Source organism: Sceloporus occidentalis, unplaced genomic scaffold, assembly GCF_023333645.1.
Source record: "Sceloporus occidentalis isolate IW3139 unplaced genomic scaffold, rSceOcc1.0.p SCAF_3, whole genome shotgun sequence".
Taxonomy (NCBI): Eukaryota; Metazoa; Chordata; class Lepidosauria; order Squamata; family Phrynosomatidae; genus Sceloporus; species Sceloporus occidentalis.
Window position 1 is genome coordinate 129,101,183 of NW_028316983.1, and position 21,158 is coordinate 129,122,340.

The following is a 21,158-nucleotide window of genomic DNA, read 5'->3' on the forward strand; positions in this document are numbered from 1 at the left end:
CTGGGCATTCATAGAGTCCCTTTAACTTGAAGCCAACTTGATGACAATAACAACAACAATTTGAGCTAAGTAGACACTCTTTTTTTCTTTTTTCTTTTTTAAAGGATGTTCTTATTTATCGTCATTTGCAACTGGTAAAACTTTACTACCCATTCTCCTTGTTCTTCAGAATTTATTTTTTGTCTCTGTCACTTTCTGATACATGCCAATTTACTGATTAGCAGTAATAGATCATATAAAAGAATTCTGTCTGAAAACAGTGCTGTCTTTGAGGTGCATGGATGCATTTAGAAGACCCATATCAGGTTTTAAATCATTATTCCTTCTTTTGTGTCAAATCTTAATACTGAGCTTTTGAGTTAGACAGTAAATTAGTCCATTGATTCAGTGTATGTATTTTTAATAATCTAAGATTACAGATATATTGATTTTATGCACAACAATTATACGCTGTGGTCACATAACTGAACTTAAATAGTCACCAGAATTCACAGCTCTGAGTACATTCACAATGTACCAGCATTAATGCAAGCCACATTACCAGGGTGCATTTGCTGAGTGGTAGGAAGCAGTGGAAGAGAGAGTGTCCATGCCAGGGGCATCCTAAACGATTGCAAGAGGATGTGAAGGGCGTTGGAAGTTAACAGGCATCAGTGCTTGTCTCTTTAGCGTTTAGGGGTAGAGAACTTAAGTGCATGTCTTGCTTTTCTCTCTATGCTCCTAGATCTATGTAATTTAAGCCTTTTTTTTATTTCATGCCTACAGAGGTTACTTCCTCCTCCCCTTCTCCAAAAATTACTGTTCGTGTTTTACAATGCTATGTTTGAGAAATAAGCATTCAGGAAGCTTCACAGTGTCAAGATGGATGATACATGTGCACATGAGCATCAGCATTAGGGACTCTTCTACCAAAAAATAAGTCTTTTCTTTTTACTATCTATTTTCCTATTTTCAATGGATTTCTTGCAGCAATAAATTAAGTTTTCTGTCTTAAACTTACCAGTGCACCTTGCATATTTCTATCCTGTTTTATACCAGAGGTTCATGTTCCACTGGGACAAACATTCTGTTTAATATTGCTGTTGCTGTGTGCCTCCAAGTCATTTCCAACATATGGTGACCCTAAGGTGAAACTATCATGGGGTTTTCTTGGCATGTTTCTTCAGAGGGGGCTTGCCATTGCCATCCTCTGAGTCTGAGAGAATGTGACTTGTCCAACGCCACCCAGTAGGCTTCCATGGCTCCAGAGACCTAGTCCTACACTTAAAGCACTACACCACATTGGCTCTCTGCTTAATATAAATACCAATTATTTCCTACAGTTGGTAGGTACGCAAGACCTAGTGAGATCTTTATCAGCATTTTATTATGTTTCATAATAAACAAAAAACCTTAGTCCATTACCCTGTTTCCAACAGTGGCCAGCCACATACCCCTAGGAAGCCTAAAGGCAAGCTGGCATTAAGCAAGAGCTGCCCCCAACTATTGTACTTCCCCTGGCAAGGGACATTCAGAGGAACAATTCTTCTGAATCTGAAGGTTCCAATCAGTGATCATGGCACCAAGAGCCGTCAGGGCATCTATTCTCAGTGGACGAAAGATCTGCCCCACCATTTGCTACATTGCCCAGTGTGATTTCCAATTCAGATCTAAGTCTGCAGACACAACTTTCTTATTTTTTTTTACTTGAGAGGGGAGGAACTATGAGTTCCCTTTCACATATTATTCCTGGAGGGATAAAGCATATTGAAAAGGCTACAAAATTCAACAGCTGTCATCACATGGCTCTCCTTGGCTCTAGCTCTTCCGTCCATATAGCAATAGCAATAGCATTTACATTTCTATATTGCTTATCAGTGAACTCAGCTCTCTCTAAGCAGTTTACAATCTGTACGCCAATTGTTTTTTGTGGGTTTTTCGGGGTATGTGGCCATGTTCTAGAAGAGTTTATTCCTGACATTTCACCAGCATCTGTGGCTGGCATCTTCAGAGAATTGCTCCCAACAAGCTGGGTACTCATTTTACTGTCCTATGAAAGGATGGAAGGCTGAGTCAACCCTGGAGCCCAAGAGGAATATATGAATACTGGAAATAGGTCAAAGACATTGCTCCACTCCAAACTGTGAGGTCTCTGTGACTAATTCAATCAATTCATCCACATCATTTAGATTGTAAGCCTGAAGGCAGGGAACCATCCAATTAAAAAGATTGTATGTACAGCGCTGTGTAAATTTATAGCGCTTTATAAATAAAGGTTAATAATAATAATAATAATAATAATAATAATAATAATAATTCCTTAGGCATGCACAACGATCCAGGACAATTCCAGTCCCATTATCACTCCAGGAAGACATTTCTCAGCATGATTGCTTACCTCTCAATCTAAGATACAAAGATACTTGGGTAAAAAGGGATAAAATGTAATAAATGCTCTGGAAATATCTGTAAAATACTTTGAATATTTGAAACGCACAATATAAGTTCAAAGTATTATTAAATAAGCTCTACTTGTGAAACATTAATAATGTAATAGAATTGGAGTTCTACAAGTGAAAGTCCATCTAGTCTAATCCCCAATGATGCAGAGATTCCACAGCAAAAGCACACAGAAGAGATGGCCATTGAATGTTTTTAAAAAACATCAATGAAGAAGAGCTTACCATTCTCTGAGGCAATCTTCTCAATGTTTAGTCAAAATCTCTTCTCTTGCCATTTGTGCTTATTGGTTTGGGTTTTACATGATACCACTTCACTTATTTGAAGATGGCTGTCATATCAACTCTCAATCCTCTCTTCTCCAGGATAAAACATATCCCTCTCCAGCCATTCCTCAAAAGGTCTTGAAGTTTCCAGACCCTTATATTCTCTGTATACATTCCATCTTGCCTGTATCCTTCTTGAAGGAACAAAGTGTAGGGAAAAGTGAGGGTACAAAGACATAAGCAAAAACAGGCCATTAAATACTGAATATGCTCAGTGGCCACAGGAATGCTGTCTGAATGGAGTACTGGAAGCAGGAGACGGTGAATGAAATTGATTATCGAGGAAGAGGGCATCAGTGACAAGCTGGATCTCTGAGAAGACATGTCCATCTTCATTCAGTGGAGAAGCCTAGAGGCTGGAGGCTCAATAGCAAGAGGCAGATACCATGCCTCTGCTTGTACTACCATAGAGTCCGCTCTTTTTAAAAGTGCTGATGCCCTTCCCCAATATGTTTCAAGTGACTATCAGCAGTTTGCTGATGAGACTGAACTCTGCTTCTCCATGTCGTTTGAGACAGATGAACTGGTACAGGTGTTCAACTGGTGTTCCAAGATGAAAATAGGCTAGATGAGAGACAATACACTCAGGATGAATAATAAGAACCTCAAGGTCATCTATGGAGTTTGTTTTCACATCTGAGAACTGGGTTTTGAATCTGGCCAAAGTGCCTCAGGTGCATTTTGCTTCCAAGCTGAATTCCAACCACAGATCCTTAACTTGAAGGGCCTAAACGTTTTGGAATCTAAATATCTGCAGAGGTATCCTCCAGATATACCACCATCTTGTTTAAGATGGTGGGAAAGAAAAGCTCTTTTTCAAGTGCTCTCTTTTGTAGAATTTATACCACAATATGCTCTGCACAGAACTGTGCTGCAAGCAACATATTTATCTTTTAAAAAACAGGTTAAATTGTCAGTTTGTCAGGTATCTGGAACTGATTTAGTAAGCTGCATGACACAAACAGTCTGGTTTATGTATTTTTTGCTTTTTGTGTTACCGTTGATTTAACTTTTGTATGTGCTGTAGCTGATTTTATTATTTATTTATTTTTGTAAAGGGTTTCTTATTATTTACTGGGTTGTATCTAGGATCTGCCGTTCATAGACTTATTGGTTGGAAGTTGGTTAGTGATCTGCATGTCTTTGGGTGTGGGTGATGCATGCACAATTCTTTTTTGGGGGGATGGATTACTATGCTTAATTCTTTACAAAATGTCAAAAACCTACGCCCTGAAGTTGTCAAGCTCCAGGAAGTGCTACTATTTCTGCTGCATGTTACCCATGGGGAGGTGAAGAAGGGGGGAGACAGTTCAACTAATGTAACTCTGATGGTAAGGGACAGGATGATACCCTCCACCCTGTGAGTGCACTCCCATTGCCTTTTGCCTCTGAGCTGACACAAGTTGATGCTTCATGACAAATAGGCCTTTGTACTTTGTCCAAAGAGAGAGAGGATGGAGCGGGGAGGGGGAGGGATGATGTTACGTAGCCTTTGGGGGAATGGAAAGCCTGCCATGGGAGAGTGTCCAATTCTGGAATCAACCCATCATGTATTACAATTTGGAATGACATTTTAATAATGGGCTTATATGAAGAAGGGTAACCCCCCCAAATAATAATAATAATAATAATAATAATGATACTAACAACAGCAGCAGCAGCAGCAAGGGAATAAATACAATTCTAATAAAATAAAACTCACCATATCAGTTTTATCCTTCTCTGAATTTAGAATGTTTCCTTGATCAGTGGTCAAAAGCACCTCAGACGTCTGATTACAGGAAATGTTCCCTGCAGTTTGAACACTGGGTGCTGGAAAGCTAAATTCCTGTATCCTTGACTCAGAGGATAAACAGAGCTGATAGGAGTAAGGCAAAGTCCCTTCTTCATAGTTTGGTGGGAATAGGACAGCATTGTTTGAATGGGGAACAGGACCAAAACACTGCAAAAATTTGGGACTCCCTGATCTCCGAAGCTTAGTAAGAATAGCCAGAATGACAGTCAGGAGGAATAAGAATGAAATCAAAGCCAAGGCAAGGACCAAGTAGAACTGGAGGTCCGATTGATACTCTGGGTCTCTTGATTGGTTGTTAATTTCTGGAAGAGCCTCTTGGAAGTTTTCAGCAAAGACCAGGTTAAGACTCACAGTGCTGGATAGTGGTGGCTGGCCATTATCCTTCACTAAAATTACCAACTTCTGCTTGAGAGCATCTCTTTCCAAAAATGTCCGGGATGTCCTGATCTCACCATTATGGACCCCAATTGTGAAGAGCCCTGGCTCAGTGGCCTGGACCAGATGGTAAGAGAGCCAAGCATTGTGCCCAGAATCAGCATCCACCACCACCACTTTGGTCACCAGATAGCCCTCCTCTGCTGAGCGAGGTACCATCTCAAACAAGGCTGAGCCCTCCGCTCCCTGAGAAGGGTAAAGGATTTGAGGGCTCTTGTCATTCTGGTCCAGGATGAAGACCTTCACAGTGGCAGTGCTGCTGAGGGGTGGGGAGCCTCCATCTTGGGCCCTCACCTCCACCTGAAACTCCCGGCACTGTTCATAGTCAAAGGAGCGCTGAGCATAGATGATGCCAGTTTCAGAGTTAATGGAGAGGTAAGATGAGAGAGGCAGCTCCTGAATGTTGCTTCTGAGGAGGGAGTAAGTGATTTGGGCATTGCGTTCCAGATCTGGATCTGAGGCTTGAATACGGAAAATGGAGGTTCCTGAAGGATTGTTCTCTGGCACAAAGGCAGTGTAAGATAATTTCTCAAAGGTAGGAGAGTTATCATTGATATCTGAAATCTTCAGGGAGATAGTCTTCTCTGTTGAAAGAGGAGGTGTGCCTTTGTCTGTTGCTATGATGCTGATATTGTATTCTGGGGTGTTTTCCCTATCCATGGGGCCATCTGTAAGAAGCTTATACAGGTTATTTGAGGTTGACAGTACTTTGAATGGGAAACTGTACTTTAAGTAGCAAGTAATTTCCCCATTATCTCCAGAATCTCTATCATTAATATTGATAAGAGCTACCAGAGTTCCTGCTGCAGAATCTTCAGGTATTGGGCTGGATAAGGAGGCAAGAATCACTTCTGGGGCATTGTCATTCTCATCTGTTAGTTTTATTTCAACATTGCACTGAGCTGCTAATCCTCCTCCATCTCTTGCTTCTACTGTCATCATATATTTTTCTGTTTCTTCAAAGTCCAGAGCCTCCTTAACCGCAATTTTCCCATTTTGTGGATCCAAGTTGAATTTCTGGCGAGCACGTTCAGGGATGTTTCTAAAGGCATAGTTGATATGGCTATTGGAACCTGCATCTTTGTCTGTGGCTTTCACCTGTACCACTAAAGACCCACTTGGTGTGTTCTCCCTCAGGGTCACCATATACATTTTTTGAGTAAAAACAGGTGGATTGTCATTAGCATCAATGACAGTAATCCATATTTTGGCTGTCCCTGTTTTGGGAGGATTCCCTCCATCCAGAGCTGTAAGTATTAAATGAAAATTGCTTTCACTTTCATGATCCAACTGTTTGTTTAGTACTAATTCTGCATATTTGTTCCCATCTTCTCTTTCTCTGACTTCCAAAGCAAAATACTTATTTTTGTTAAGGTGGTAATCCTGGAGAGTATTCACCCCAATGTCAGGATCCTCAGCTTGTTCTAATATAAATGTGGTTCCTGTTAAAGTGGTTTCTACTATCTCTAGCTGGATATCACCATGTACAAAATATGGTGCATTGTCATTTATATCCTGGATCTCTACAGTTACATGAAAAATATTCATAGGGTTTTTAGCCATCACTTCAAAATTGATGGGGCAGGTTATACTTTCACCACATATTTCCTCTCTATCAATCTTTTCATTTACAAAAAGATTCCCATTTTCTGAACTTATAGAGAAATACTGCTTTCTGCCTAGAGAAAGGATGTGCAGACTGCTCTTTGCTATTTCTCCAGTATTCAGCCTCAGATCTTTAGCAAGATTACCCACAACGGAGCCCTTTTCCATTTCTTCAGGAACTGAATACTGAATGTTCTGTGATGCAGCTTTGCAGAACAAAGAGAAGAATAAGAGAAGTACTTGCCTTTGTAGTGGTCTGCTGTTCTCTTTGTGTCTGTCTTCCATTCCACTCAATGAGAAAAAATGCTTTATCTTCATTTAGTCTCAAATAAGCTGAAGAATTTCAAATTCCCAGCACAATTCACAAATACTCAACAAGGAAGTACTAATAGTATCACTGGTTTCTTCTTCCCGACATTGCAGCAGTTTTCTCTTCTCTGATCTGCAGTGAATACCAGCAATCCAAAGACTGGCAATTCCTCTTTGAGATCTATGCTGGCCAACAGCGACACTGTGAGGCTTAGAACTGCAAGCTCAGTATCAATATGGAAAAGAATTTTTGCTGTTTTTATATCTGAATACAGATGTTCTGAGATATAGGAAGTTTAAATATTTTGTTGTCTGGGAATGACTATACTTTTATAATGCTGTGCGTGTACACTTTTCAGTAGAATAAGCCAAAAGTCAACTTCAGTGACAAAATCAAACTAGAAGACAAACATACATTCTGCTACGTACATTCTGAAAGCCTTCCTGGGAGGATCATTGGAATTAAAGAATATAGCTTTTACACCTACATCTTTTTCTGTGTAAATAATGGCATTTCCGCCTAAATGCTGAGGAACTGCACATTTAAATGCTGAGGAGGTACATCCATTTCAAAGCAGTTATTACTAGATCCATGGCTTTAAAATATCTTATGACTGTATCTCTTGCTTGCCATGCAGGAACACAGATACAGATAAGCGCTCTAGTTTCTTATGACAGTGTCCAGTGCCAAGCTGTCCTTACTTAAGTGGAGGAGTGGCTATCATTGTTGCCAGAAGATACACTATCAGATTAGGTGCTTCTTCTGTATTCCACCTACCCCATCACATCTTTTTCTTCATTATGACAGCTCTACTTGACTATTATATTGTACACACACACACACACACACACACACACACACACACACTTATATTTTAAGAGTTAGAAGACTTGGGAATGTATCCTCTACATTTTTATATTGGGAAAATTAGTGTTGCAGATGTTCTATGATAACACAGTATGAATACATTAATGATGAATATATAAACTGATATTATTTTTTGACATTTCTGAAATGATACCATTGTCCAGAGTGAGGCTTTCCCTGCCATTCCCCAAACACGACCATCATCACCTTTTAATATGCTTGTTCAGCCACATCCAGCTGAAAAAATGGCAACATAATTTGATGATTATATTGTAGATTTTTCATAGATCATACAATACTCTATTTTTTATATTATAAAAAACCCTCAAAATTTAATATATCAGTGTATATGCAAACATTTTGCAAGCTGATTAGTTTCCACCCTAAACACTTACCTTTTTGCCATGTTCACTGTAAAATCATGAATGATTTCAGATTTAATAGTTCTTTCTTGACGAGTAAAATAACTAGGTAGCTTAATCATCCTTTCCCACTAGCAGGAATGCTCCAGTTTGAGTAATAAGGTATCAAAACATCATTCAGTTTTTGCCATAGTTAAAGTAGTGTACACAAGATAAGCAAGTCTATGCACATGTCATTAAAACTTACCTGTAGATCTTAGAAATCACATTTAATCATTTATCTGTGAATAATTGATATTCTTTTTCAAAAGCATATTTGAACATGTTTTCTAAAAGGAGAAATATTTTACAAAATAAATTATCAGAAAGATCTGTAGGATATTTTTGAAGGAAGAATTTATTCATATACAATATGGGACTATAAATATTACCAATGGTACATTATTGATCCCACTACTCGCCAAATCAATGATGGTGATAATTATGAGGCCTTTTCCCCACCATAAGCTATTCCTACCACACAATATTGAAATGAATACAAGATTGATAATTCCTGAGACTTCATGGCACAAAGAGGAGCACAAAACTCTCAACTTTTCAAATTACAAGTCTAACTTTGATGGTAAAAGCACACTTTTTTATTGTACAGTAGGCATAGCACACTTTCTTGCTGAACCAGTTGCATGATTCAAAAGCCTTAAGAAAGTCTCACATGATTTCGATTATATATAGATATAGGGAACTAAGGCCCAGGACAGACGGTCCCAAAGCGGCGTGCTGCCACCAACACTGGGATTAGGGACCGCGTACCAACCACACGGTCCCTAACCTAGCATGGCATGACAGCAGTCTAATGGTGGTGTCCTATCTACATGGGTGCCACCATATTGACGTAAGCGGCATGCAGCTGATACACATTGCTGTGCGTTGCTTACATCACGAGTGCGCCATTGGCGCACTCGTGATGACCACCCAGTGACCCACAAAGAACCCGTTTTTCCCAGTTTCTTTTTGGGGTGAAGGGATGCCGGGCAGTTTGGCTGCTGCAGTGTCCCTTTGCGGGAAAACAGGCTACTGCCTGGGCCTATATTTCCATAAATATTTTTAAGCATGACTTAAAACAAAGGTTCCCCTCCTATCTTTCATGGTACTACTTTGTGCCCCAGTAAAGAATTTAGCCTATACCTAGAAACCGATTTAATAAGTTATTTATATGTATGATTACTGAATTATTAACAAATGATAAAATACGTCACACATCTTCAGTCTCAATAGAAGGGCATATGGACTATAGAACAGGTAGCAAAACTCACCCCACCAGCTTTATCCATTTCTGTATTTAGAATGTTTCCTTGATCAGCTGTCAAAAGCACATCAGAATTACGATTACAGGCAATATTCCCTGCAGTTTGAACACTGGACGCTGGAAAGGTAAATTCCTGTATTCTGGACTCAGAGGACAAACAGAGCTGATAAGAGTAAGGCAATGTCCCTTCTTCATAGTTTGGTGGGAATAAGACAGCATTGTTTGAATGGGGAACAGGACCAAAACAGTGCAAGAATTTAGGACTCCCTGATCTCCGAATCTTTGAAAGAATGACCAGAATGACTGTCAGGAGGAATAAGAATGAAATCAAAGCCAAAGAAAGGACCAAGTAGAACTGGAGGTCTGACTGATACTCTGGGTCTTTGGATTGGCTGTTAATTTCTGGAAGAGCCTCTTGGAAGTTCTCTGCAAAGACTAGATTAAGGCTCACAGTACTGGATAGTGGTGGTTGGCCATTATCCTTCACTAAAACTACCAGCCTCTGCTTGACAGCATCTCTTTCCAAAAATGTCCGGGATGTCCTGATCTCGCCGTTATGGACCCCAATTGTGAAGAGCCCTGGCTCAGTGGCCTGGACCAGATGGTAAGAGAGCCAAGCATTGTGCCCAGAGTCAGCATCCACTGCCACCACCTTGGTCACCAGATAGCCCTCCTCCGCTGAGCGAGGCACCATCTCAAACAAGGCTGAACCCTCGGCTCCCTGAGAAGGGTAAAGGATTTGAGGGCTCTTGTCATTCTGGTCCAGGATGAAGACCTTCACAGTGGCAGTGCTGCTGAGGGGTGGGGAGCCTCCATCTTGGGCCCTCACCTCCACCTGAAACTCCCTGCACTGTTCATAGTCAAAGGAGCGCTGAGCATAGATGATGCCAGTTTCAGAGTTAATGGAGAGGTAAGATGAGAGAGGCAGCTCCTGAATGTTGCTTCTGAGGAGGGAGTAAGTGATTTGGGCATTGCGTTCCAGATCTGGATCTGAGGCTTGAATATGGAAAATGGAGGTTCCTGAAGGATTGTTCTCGGGCACAAAGGCAGTGTAAGAGGATTTCTCAAAGGTAGGAGAGTTGTCATTGATGTCTGAAATCCTCAGGGAGATGGTCTTCTCTGTTGAAAGAGGAGGTGTGCCTTTGTCTGTTGCTATGATAGTGATATTGTACTCTGGAGTCCTTTCCCTGTCCAGGGGACCATCAGTAAGAAGCTTGTAGAGGTTACTGGATATTGGCATAATTCTGAATGGCAAAGCATTTTTAAAGTAGTAAGTAATTTGTCCATTTTCTCCAGAATCTCTATCCTTAATATTAAAAAGGGCTACCAAAGTTCCTAGTGCAGAATTTTCAGGTATTGGACTGGATAAGGAGGCAAGAATCACTTCTGGGGCATTGTCATTATCATCTAATATTTTTATTTCAACATTGCACTGAGCTGCTAATCCACCTGCATCTCTTGCTTCTACTGTCATCACATATTTATCTGTTTCTTCAAAGTCCAGCACTTCTTTAGTTGTAATTTTCCCATTTAGTGTATCCAACTTGAATGTCTGATGAGCACGTTCAGGGATGTTTCTAAAGGCATAGTTGATATGGCTATTGGAACCTGCATCTTTGTCTGTGGCTTTCACCTGTACCACTAAAGACCCACTTGGTGTGTTCTCCCTCAGGTTCACCATGTACATCTTTTGAGTGAAGACAGGTGGATTGTCATTGGCATCAATGACAGTAATCCATATTTTGGCTGTCCCTGTTTTGGGAGGCTTCCCTCCATCCAGAGCTGTAAGTATCAAATGGAAACTGCTTTCACTTTCGTGATCCAATTCTTTTTCTAGTATTAATTCTGCATATTTCTTTCCATCTTCTCTTTCTCTGACTTCCAAAGCAAAATAGTTGTTACTATTAATGTGGTAATCCTGGAGAGTATTCACCCCAATGTCAGGATCCTCTGCTTGCTCTAAGATAAAAGTGGTTCCTGGCAAAGTTAATTCATTTATCTCTAGCTTGATATCGCTATGCACAAAATGTGGTGCATTGTCATTTATATCCTGGATGTCTACAATTATATGATAAATATTTATAGGATTTTCAGCCATCACTTCAAAACTGATGGCACAGGATTTACTGTCCCTACATATTTCCTCTCTATCTATCCTATCATTTACATAAAGACTCCCATATTCTGCATTGATAGTGAAATATTGCTTTTCCTCTAGAGAAAGTATATGCAGGTTGCTCTTTGCTATTTCTCCAGTATTCAGCCTCAGATCTTTGGCAAGGTTTCCCACCATGGAGCCCTTTTCCAGTTCTTCAGGGACTGAATACTGAATGTTTTCTGAGGCAGCTTTGCAAAACAAAGACAATAATAAGATGAGAAGTACTTGCCTTCTTACAGGTCTGTTGTTATCTTTGTTCCTGTTATCCATTTCGCTGTGAAAGCTGCTTATTCCTGATGTCTGTGGTTGAGCACTGACCTTCCCATCAAAAAGGTGAAATGCTAATTAATATAGTATTTTAAAAATCTGTTGTAGTAGCAATGAAATAATGTTGTTTGCCTCTGTTTCATTGCTTTGTGTCCTGTTGTTTTTCTGATCTGCAGTTGGAATCACATTGCAGGATCAGGAAACATATAGTGAATTCTGAGCTCCTCCATCAGAACTATCTTGGTCAACAGCGACACTCTGAGTCTCAAAAGGAGAAGTGCAAGTGATGTCTTTAGTTCTAAGGAAAGAACATGAAGGAAATGTGAAGGGCTGCTGATGAGTAGTAAGAATATGTATGTTTTTCTGGATTTAGAAAAAAAAGGGGAATTTGTGTTTGTATTTTGTCAGAGTCACCTGCAATGACGCAACCTCTTTAGATTATCAGACCCATAATTAACAAAATCTGATTAATACCAATAACCATATTAAGAGAACGAAGCAGGAAAGAAAACCCTTTTATTCACAAATGGACTTTGTCTACCATTTGTTGGAGGAATCTGGGCCTGGCTCTCAGCTCTGTTTATATGGTAATCTGTTCCTCCAGATCCCTTAAACTGCAATCCTTAAGGAGCAAGAATTCACCTTTTAAATAGGCTGTAGGCCCTTTGGGATAACAATAAGCAATACACATAATTCAAAACCACAAGCTGGTCTTTCCATTGTTCCTGTGTTTTGTTTTTGTTTTTTTGACAATCCGAAGACAGAAGAATGGCATCAAGACCTACTTCAGTTGCCAATACTTGAATTGGAACACCATGGCCTTGAGCCTGCTGGTTACTCCCAACTAGACAAAACCCACTAAGTCAGTTCTTGATAGGTGAATCGACACATAGGTAAATGTCAACAATTCAGTGTGCCTACTCTGGTAAGGACTAGCAATCAGATTCAGATCCGCGATTCACGATACAATGCTTATTTCTTCTTGGGCACACTGGAAAAATATATTTTATTAAGATGATTAGTAGAGTAAGTGTGGATGGAATATATAGCATAGATAATCCAACCAGCATACAAAAGTGTACATTTTTTGTTTGTTTCTTAGATAATTCCTTGTTGAAAGTTATAATTAGCCTTCCATTTTTGCTGCTTTGTATCAATGCATTGCTCAAAAGTAAAATCATTGCTGTTGTTGTCGTCATCATCATCAGTATCATTTTCAGAAGGAAATTAATTGATGAAAATTATATTTGGTATTGACCCCTTTCCCCAGAAAAAAAGTCTTTATTCAATTCTCCCTGTGGAATTCTTCTACATGTAGAAGAACCTAGTAATGGCAAAAGTCTTAGAATATGAATTGTCTATAAAATTATATTGTCAATTTTATATACTCTTCAAGATTCTGCAATTTGAGATGTTATACAAAATAAATATTCTCATTTCTACTAGTATTTGACCAGTGCTTGGGTCCCACAGCATCACCATGCAAGGCTTTGCTAAGTCATTATATTCATTCTGTGCAAATCTAAATTTCAAATCTCAGTATGTGATTGGATATTCAGCTTATCCTCCTTGACTTATGAATGTCTCTTATGCTCTATTCATTGAAGTCAAATATGTATAATGAATGGAATCGTAACTCAATGGAAGAAGACATCCTTTCAGTGCGCATAATCACAGGTTCAGACACTTCAAGCAAAAGGGTCTTTGATAGAGAATATATCTGTTCAAGAGGGGAAAGAAGTGCAGCCAGTACCAGCACAATGCTGAGCTGGATGGACCAATGGCCTTACTTAGTAAAAAGCATCCGGCGCTGTGCCAGCTCTAAAAAGAACAGCAAAACCCAGCTTTTCAGCATTTCTTTGGCATAGCATGTATAAACGCTGCACCAAAGGAGCGCCGTAACAACCCCCGCCATGCAGCCGGGCGTGCGGCATGATGCTGGCATTGCCATGCCCCCACTCCACCCTGATGCTGGCATTTCTAGCAGGTCTGTTTTCCCCCCAAGCTTTTTATTTCAAAATCTCTATTTTTTTCTTTCACATCCATATTTTCACGATATTCTCGATACACATAGTTCAGAATTGACTTTCACTAATACACATGCATAGTTTTTCTTGCCACAAGGTGATAACTATTGCAGACTCTCAATCAAGTCAGCTTTTGTCCATCTGAAATAGCATATAATCATAAACACATCCAGGAATGTGCTTCCTGCCTGTCCCTTAGCCTTTGTTGCCTAACAGAGTCCCCCCGCCATACTTTATTTATTTCAAAGATTTTTATATATTAACATATATTAAAATGTATATAATAATGTTGCCTAATAGAGTTTTTGACATCCAATCTCTCTAGAACCCCACCTCTTATTTCTGTCCTTTGGTTTGTCTGATCTGGAATCTGCTCCACACTGAACTTTTATTTTTTAATCTGTTCTTAGTCCTTGACATTTCAACATTTCTGTTCCAGAAAAAAACACTAACACTGTAATGTATCATCATTGTCTTCACAGAATTACAGTATAAGGAGATATTTTGTTTAATATGAGGTCATTTAAGCTGCTTTCCTGAAAGCATTACACAATTTGTGGACTAGCAGAACTGGCTATGGATAATCATAGTTAAAGTCTCTAAGATTAAGCACTCAAAGCAAGAACAAATAAAAGGCTATTCAATAATGTCTTTAATCCCCAAAAGGTATTTACTAGCTAAATTAGATGTACACTATTAATATTGAAATTGAGGTATGAATCAAGGTTATGGTCAGGAGAGCTAGCATGGTGTGGAGGTTTGAGCATTGGACTAGAAAACTGTGAAACCAAGGTTCAAATCCCCACTTGGCCATGGAAATCCACTGGGTGATTTTGGACAAGTCAGGCTCTCTCAGCCTCAGAGGAAGGCTAAACAAATCTTGCCAAGAAAATGCCATGATAAGTTCACCTTAAGGGTTCCCGTAAACTGGAAACAACTTGAAGGCATCAATCACCAACAACACACGGTTATTACTACGCATTCTAAGTAATTCTTTATTGAATAACTGGCTTATGTTGCCACCATTCATCATCTCTAAATGAAATAATTTCCAGTATTTCCCGTGGAAGGTACACCAGATTTCTCCCAACTAAGATGAGGGAAATAATGCATTATGGAGGAAAACTAGATTCTAAATTTTACCACAACATTTTTGTCTAGATAGCTAGGTTCAGAAGAGCATAGATCTAATTATACCCAAAGAAGTAAACCGCATCGCATTGGTGACATATGAATGCCTTCCACTGCAGATTTGAGAACAACAGCAAATATTCTAGGATATCTCTCATTCTTTTTCCTGCTGTCACTCAGTAATTAGAATCACAATGTAAAACTTATGACATGAGGTCAATAAAATATGTGATAGGAATGAATCCTTGAATGAATGATAACATACCTTGTCAACATTCTCCCCGTGAGAATTTAAATTCTTTTCTCCATTGTTTGTGACAGGTATATCAGGTTTTTCACCACAAAGAAGATTGTCTGCAATCTGAACACTGGGAGCCAGAAAAGTAAACTCATTCCTTTGGGACTCTGAAGATAGGCAAAGCTGGTAGGAATAAGGCAAAGTCCCATCTTCAAAATTAGGGGGAAACATGGAACCTGCTGTTGAATGGTGGACAGGGCCAAAGCACTGCAGGAATTTCGGATTCCCTGACTGCCGGATCTTCATCGTAATGGCCAGAATCACCGTCAAAAGGAACAAGAATGAGATCAGAGCTAAGGCCAGCACCAAGTAGAACTGGAGGTCAGACTGAGCCTCTGACTCTCTTGACTGGTTTTTCATTTCCGGAAGGGCCTCCTGGAAGTTCTCTGCAAACACCAGGTTCAGAGTGACAGTGGCTGAGAGAGGAGGCTGTCCGTTGTCCTTCACCACAACCACCAGCCTCTGTTTCACAGCATCTCTCTCCACAAAGGCCCTGGCTGTCCTGATCTCCCCAGTATGAGAACCAATGGTGAAAAGGGCTGGCTCAGTGGCCTGGACCAGATGGTAGGAGAGCCAAGCGTTGTGTCCAGAATCAGCATCAACAGCCACCACCTTTGTGACCAGATAATCTTCCTCAGCAGAGAGAGGCACCATCTCAAATGAAGTGGAGCCCTTGGCTTCTGGGGAAGGGAACAAGATTCGAGGAGTGTTATCATTGCGGTCCAAGATAAACACTCTGAGTGTGACATTGCTGCTGAGATGAGGAGATCCACCATCTTGGGCCTTTACTTGGAGCTGGAACTCTCTGAATTGTTCATAGTCAAAGGATCGCTGGGCATAGATGACACCAGTCTCAGAGTTAATGGAGATATAGGAAGAGATGGGAAATTCTTGAATATTGCTACTGAGGATGGAGTATGTGATCTTTGCATTCTTCCCTGCATCTAGATCAGAGGCTTTAATACTAAAGATGGAGGCACCAGAAGGGTTGTTTTCTGGCACATGGATGCTGTAGAATGATTTCTCAAAAGCAGGAGCATTGTCATTGATATCAGAGATCTGTAGGGAGATGGTTTTGTGTGTTGAAAGGGGAGGAGTTCCTTTATCAGTAGCTGTGATCATGATATTATATTCAGGAGTCCTTTCTCTATCCAGGGGATTGTAAGTCAGAAGCTTGTAGTAATTATTAGAGGAGGGAAGAATCTTGAAAGGTAAATCGTCTTGTAAATAACAGCTAACTTTTCCATTGTCCCCAGTATCTTTGTCATTTACATTGATCAGAGCAATTAAGGTATCAGCCCCAGAATCTTCAGAAACTGGACTGAACAAGGAAACCAGATTTACTTCAGGATAATTGTCATTCTCATCAAGAACTCTTATTACAACTTTGCAGTGTGTCACTGTTCCACCTCCATCTTTTGCAGCTACTGTCATGGTATATTCTTTGGATTCCTCAAAATCCAAATGCCCTGTAAGTATGATTGTGCCATTGGTTGGATCCAGCCTGAATTTCTTGTTTGCATTCAGTGGTAAGTTGCTGAAATGGTATCTAATTTGGCCATATGAACCGACATCTATATCGGATGCTATAACCTGGAATATAAGAGACCCAACTGGGATATTTTCCTTCAGACTAACAGTGTACACTTCTTGACTGAAAACGGGTGGGTTGTCATTTGCATCAGTGATATTAATCCATATCTGTGCAGTCCCAGTTCTTCTTGGATCCCCTCCATCTATGGCTGTAAGAATCAAGTGAAGAGTCTCTTCACTTTCTCGATCCAGTGGTTTCTGCAGCACTAAATCTGCAAATTTACTACCATCCTGACTCGCCTTAACTTCCAAAGTGAAGTACTGATTGGAGCTAAGTTGATAATTCTGGATGGCATACATCCCAATGTCAGGGTCTTCTGCTGTCCCAAGGAGAAATCGGGTACCTGGTAGAGTTGATTCAATTATTTCCAATGTGATTATGCTACTAAGGAAATGTGGTGCATTGTCATTAATGTCCTGTATCACAATATTGATATGAAAAACCTTTACAGGATCTTCCATCACCACTTCAAAATTAAGAAGACAGAGAGGATCAGTGCCACATATTTCCTCCCTGTCAATCCTGTCATTCACACACAGGTTTCCATTCTCTGCATTAATAGTAAAATATTGCATTTTGTTCACAGAGACAACATGCAGATTACGCCTTGCTAATTCTCTGGCATTCAGTCCCAAATCCCTGGCAAGATTCCCCACAATGGAACCCTTTGCCATCTCCTCGAGGATTGAGTAATGAATCTGTTCTGGGGCAGCCCAGCAGGAGAAAGACAGTAATAAGAGAAGTAGTACTTGCCTTGTGAGTGCCCAGCCATTCTCTTCCTTTTTTCTGTTCATCCTGCTCTGTAAAAAATTAGTCCTCCTTAGAATCAGATCAAATGCCCTCAATAATGCAGCAATTCTCTTTGAGAAATTAGTCTTCATTCTTCTAAAAAAGTCATATCAAATTCTCACCAGGATGCACAAAACTCCTCCAAAAGCAGTAATCACACTTTCCACTTATTTTTTAATAGACTGTGGCAGTTTTCATTTTCCCTTTTCAGCAAGCTTGCTTTGCCTTTCTGATCCTCTGTTTTCCCAGTTTGCAGAGCAGTGATGAAGTAATCACTCTTTAGGAAGCATCCATGGTTTTCTTTCGTCTTCTCTGTTTCTCCCTGGCTTCTACACTGGCTTAACAGTGACACCATGAGGATACGGCTGAGAACTCCATGGGAGTCTTTCTCCATCAATTTAAAATGGTAAAATAACAGCTTGCATGAGACCACACAGTACATTCAAAATAGATGCGGTGCATCTATTTCCCCAACTTATTGGTTGTTTTGTCTTTTACTTATTTCTATTATTGTTGTTAAATTATTACTCTGCTTTAAAGAGATTTCCATCCATGTCAAGTCCTGTTAATAAAACAACTCCACATAGGATTGTAGGCAAGGAGTATTGTGGCACCTTAATCACTAAAATATTTATTGTGACATAATATTTCATGAACCAGCAATATGTGACTATAATCTGGAAATAATTTTTATGCAAACCAAATCTTGAGCACCATAGAGCAGAATCTTTGCATTTGTTATGTATGTAGTTTTATTTTGAGTTTCTCTGACTAGAGCATATATATATATCTCCAATTTGATTTGAGTTTGACTATATCCCATGATAAACTGTGCAGTATCTCCTCTTATGGGTCTGCCTAGATCCTGAGATCACCAGGAGAGGCCCTTCCCTCAGTCCCACAACCTTCACAGGCACAGCTGGTGGGAATATAGGACTTTCTTGGTGGCTGTCCTTAGGCTCTTGAACTCTCTTCCAAGGGGGACTAGAACTGCTTCCTTCTTGTTGTTCCTCAGGTGGCAGGAAAAGACTTTTATTATTGTTATTGTTATTCTGACACGCTTTTAGAACTGAATGTATTTAAAAGGAAGAGGTGTAGAGGCTGCTGCATTGTTTCTACTGAACTGTTTTAAACTGTTTTAAAATCTGTTTTTATCTGTATGTTTTTGTGTTGATATTGTTGACTGTATTCTTTTAATATTGATCTCTGTATGTTTTTAGCTATACTGTACTAATTTTAAATTGTAAACTGTCATGACTTCCAACTTTATATAAAGTTAACAACATCAACAACGTCTCGAAGCATACTGAAGATATTTTATCTATTCATAGAGTTCCTTTCCATGGTACATACAATTTCCTTAGTTTGTCACAATGAGTACAATGCTTAGGACTTGCTCCCAATATTTTCTTTTATTGTAGCCCATGTTAATGAATTTATGGAACAATTGCAATTGCTGCAATTTCTGGTGTATGAATCAGGATTCTGATTATCACAGTGGCTGATATTTACTATGTTGTTTTAATGATATTATTGTTAATTTAATTTCTATGCTTATTTCTATACTTGGTTGTTTTGAGTGTCTCATAAGTGGGAAGTGTGAGGGACAACTTAAGGGATTGTACGCATATGCTGTTATTTCATTCCACTTAGAAAACTGGGCAATAACTGGCTGGTGTCAGCTTTAGCAGGTTGAGAATGCAATGAGTGTAGCATAGAGGAGAAAGGAATCTGAGAACATCTTGCCTGTTTGGGTGCAAGCGCAAAGTCTGAGAACAGCTGCAGCGGAGCCACCAAAACTAGATAGTTATGAGGAGGTTCCTCAGGAAATGATTGTGAAGGGGCACAAGTGGACTGCAGAGAGAGGCTGCACTAAAGCAAAATCTATGTGAAAGAAGATAGTGCTCTGCATATGTGGTGGTAAGTCAGTCTTCCTTTACAATAACCTTCCCGCTGTGGATGGCACCTCTGCAACACATCATATTTGCCTAATATAAAACAACAGTACAAGCTCTAATTTCTGCATGTTTTTGAGGGGACATGTCTGAAATAATGGGGATGCTTGGCACAACAGCATGACTCCACATTGAGCTGCACACCATAACATGGTTACTCATTATAATTTTTGTTCACATGGACTTTACATTTTGATTGGAATGTGCATCACTTTACGTGAACCTATATTCCTATGCATTTACCTTTTCTGATGGGCCTTTCACCCATGACAGAAAATCTCTTTAAAGCTCTTCACAGCCCACTTATGTTTTCACCTTCCTAAATACTAGGGTGCAGCCTATATATGTGGTCACTCCACCATTCATACCTGTCTACAGAATTCATGTATGGGTGTTAATACCACTGATCCTGGCAGTACTGATGAGAAATCCATTGTTCAGTGATAGGAGGAGAGGTGCAAAGGTTTGCAAGTTGGACTAGGACACTAGGAGACAATGGTTTGAATCCCCATTTGTCCATGGAATCCCACTGGTAGACCTTAGAGAAGTCATAACCTCAGAGGAAGGCAATGGCAACCCATTCTGAACAAATCTTGCCAAGAAAACCCTGTGATCAGTTCGCCTTAGAGTGTCCATAGGTTGGAAAAGACTTGAAGGCAAACAGCAACAACATGTTTTCCTGATCCATAGAAAGATCTGTCTTCTTATCTCATGACTACTCATGACTAGGAATACCCAAATAACTTTATGGTAAAAAAAAATTATAGTTTTGCTAAATATTTTCTGACTGTCTAAGTATATAAGTCAATTTAATCAGATCTAGCCTATCAATATATTTGTTATTACATTTGAACTCCCAGCAATTGATGAGGTGGTCACTAAAGAAGTATTAATAAAATAGATGGCAAGTCTGAGCCCTGGGTTTTCTCACCGTATACTTCCCTTCAAACTAAAATCTAATTCTTATTTATCTCCATTGTCTTACAAATATGTACTGACAAGAAGTCCAAACAAACTACAACTATTGCCTCTCACCTATCCAGAAAATCAGTCATAAAATCAGAGGATATCAGATTAGCCTAATATTACCTACCACCTGAGAAGCTGTTCTTTCTAATACAATATTTTGAAGTAACATATCTATATATATATATGCCCTGGTGGCGCAGTGGTTAAATGCCTGTACTGTAGCTATTCACTCAAAACCACAAGGTTGCGAGTTCAAGACCAGCAAAAGGGCCCAAGCTCGACTCAGGCTTGCATCCTTCCGAGGTCGCTAAAATGAGTACCCAGACTGTTGGGGGCAAATTAGCTTACTTGCTGTTCACTGCTATGATCTTTGGAATAGCGGTATATAAATAAAACAAATTATTATTATTATTATTATTATTATTATTATTATTATTATTATTTTACATGCAAATATGTTACAGTCTATGCCTTGTGTAATGTTACATGTGGAATTTATGACAGAGGCAAAATTCAAAGCAGGGA

The 21,158-nt window shown here is 39.6% G+C and overlaps 2 protein-coding genes and 1 pseudogene across 15 annotated transcripts in view; all 3 read right to left on the reverse strand.

Annotated features, from left to right (window-relative positions):
* LOC149316757 (protocadherin gamma-A6-like) overlaps nt 1-21,158 on the reverse strand; it is a 379,402-nt gene that overhangs the window by 232,540 nt on the left and 125,704 nt on the right. Inside the window, exon 1 of one of the 14 annotated variants that reach the window (XM_089516183.1) lies at nt 15,294-17,939. The exons of 12 other annotated variants lie outside the window; for them this stretch is intronic. In XM_089516183.1, coding sequence (XP_089372309.1) covers nt 15,294-17,801 — 2,508 coding nt within the window. In that variant the 5' untranslated portion in view covers nt 17,802-17,939. Of the gene's footprint in view, nt 1-4,467; nt 7,030-15,293; nt 17,940-21,158 lie in introns of those variants that run through there. One more of the 14 variants, XM_089516193.1, reaches the window with a different exon arrangement.
* LOC149316760 (protocadherin gamma-A6-like) overlaps nt 1-21,158 on the reverse strand; it is a 211,839-nt gene that overhangs the window by 120,485 nt on the left and 70,196 nt on the right. The gene's annotated exons all lie outside the window — the stretch shown is intronic.
* On the reverse strand, nt 9,408-11,873 carry LOC149316762 (protocadherin gamma-B5 pseudogene; annotated as a pseudogene).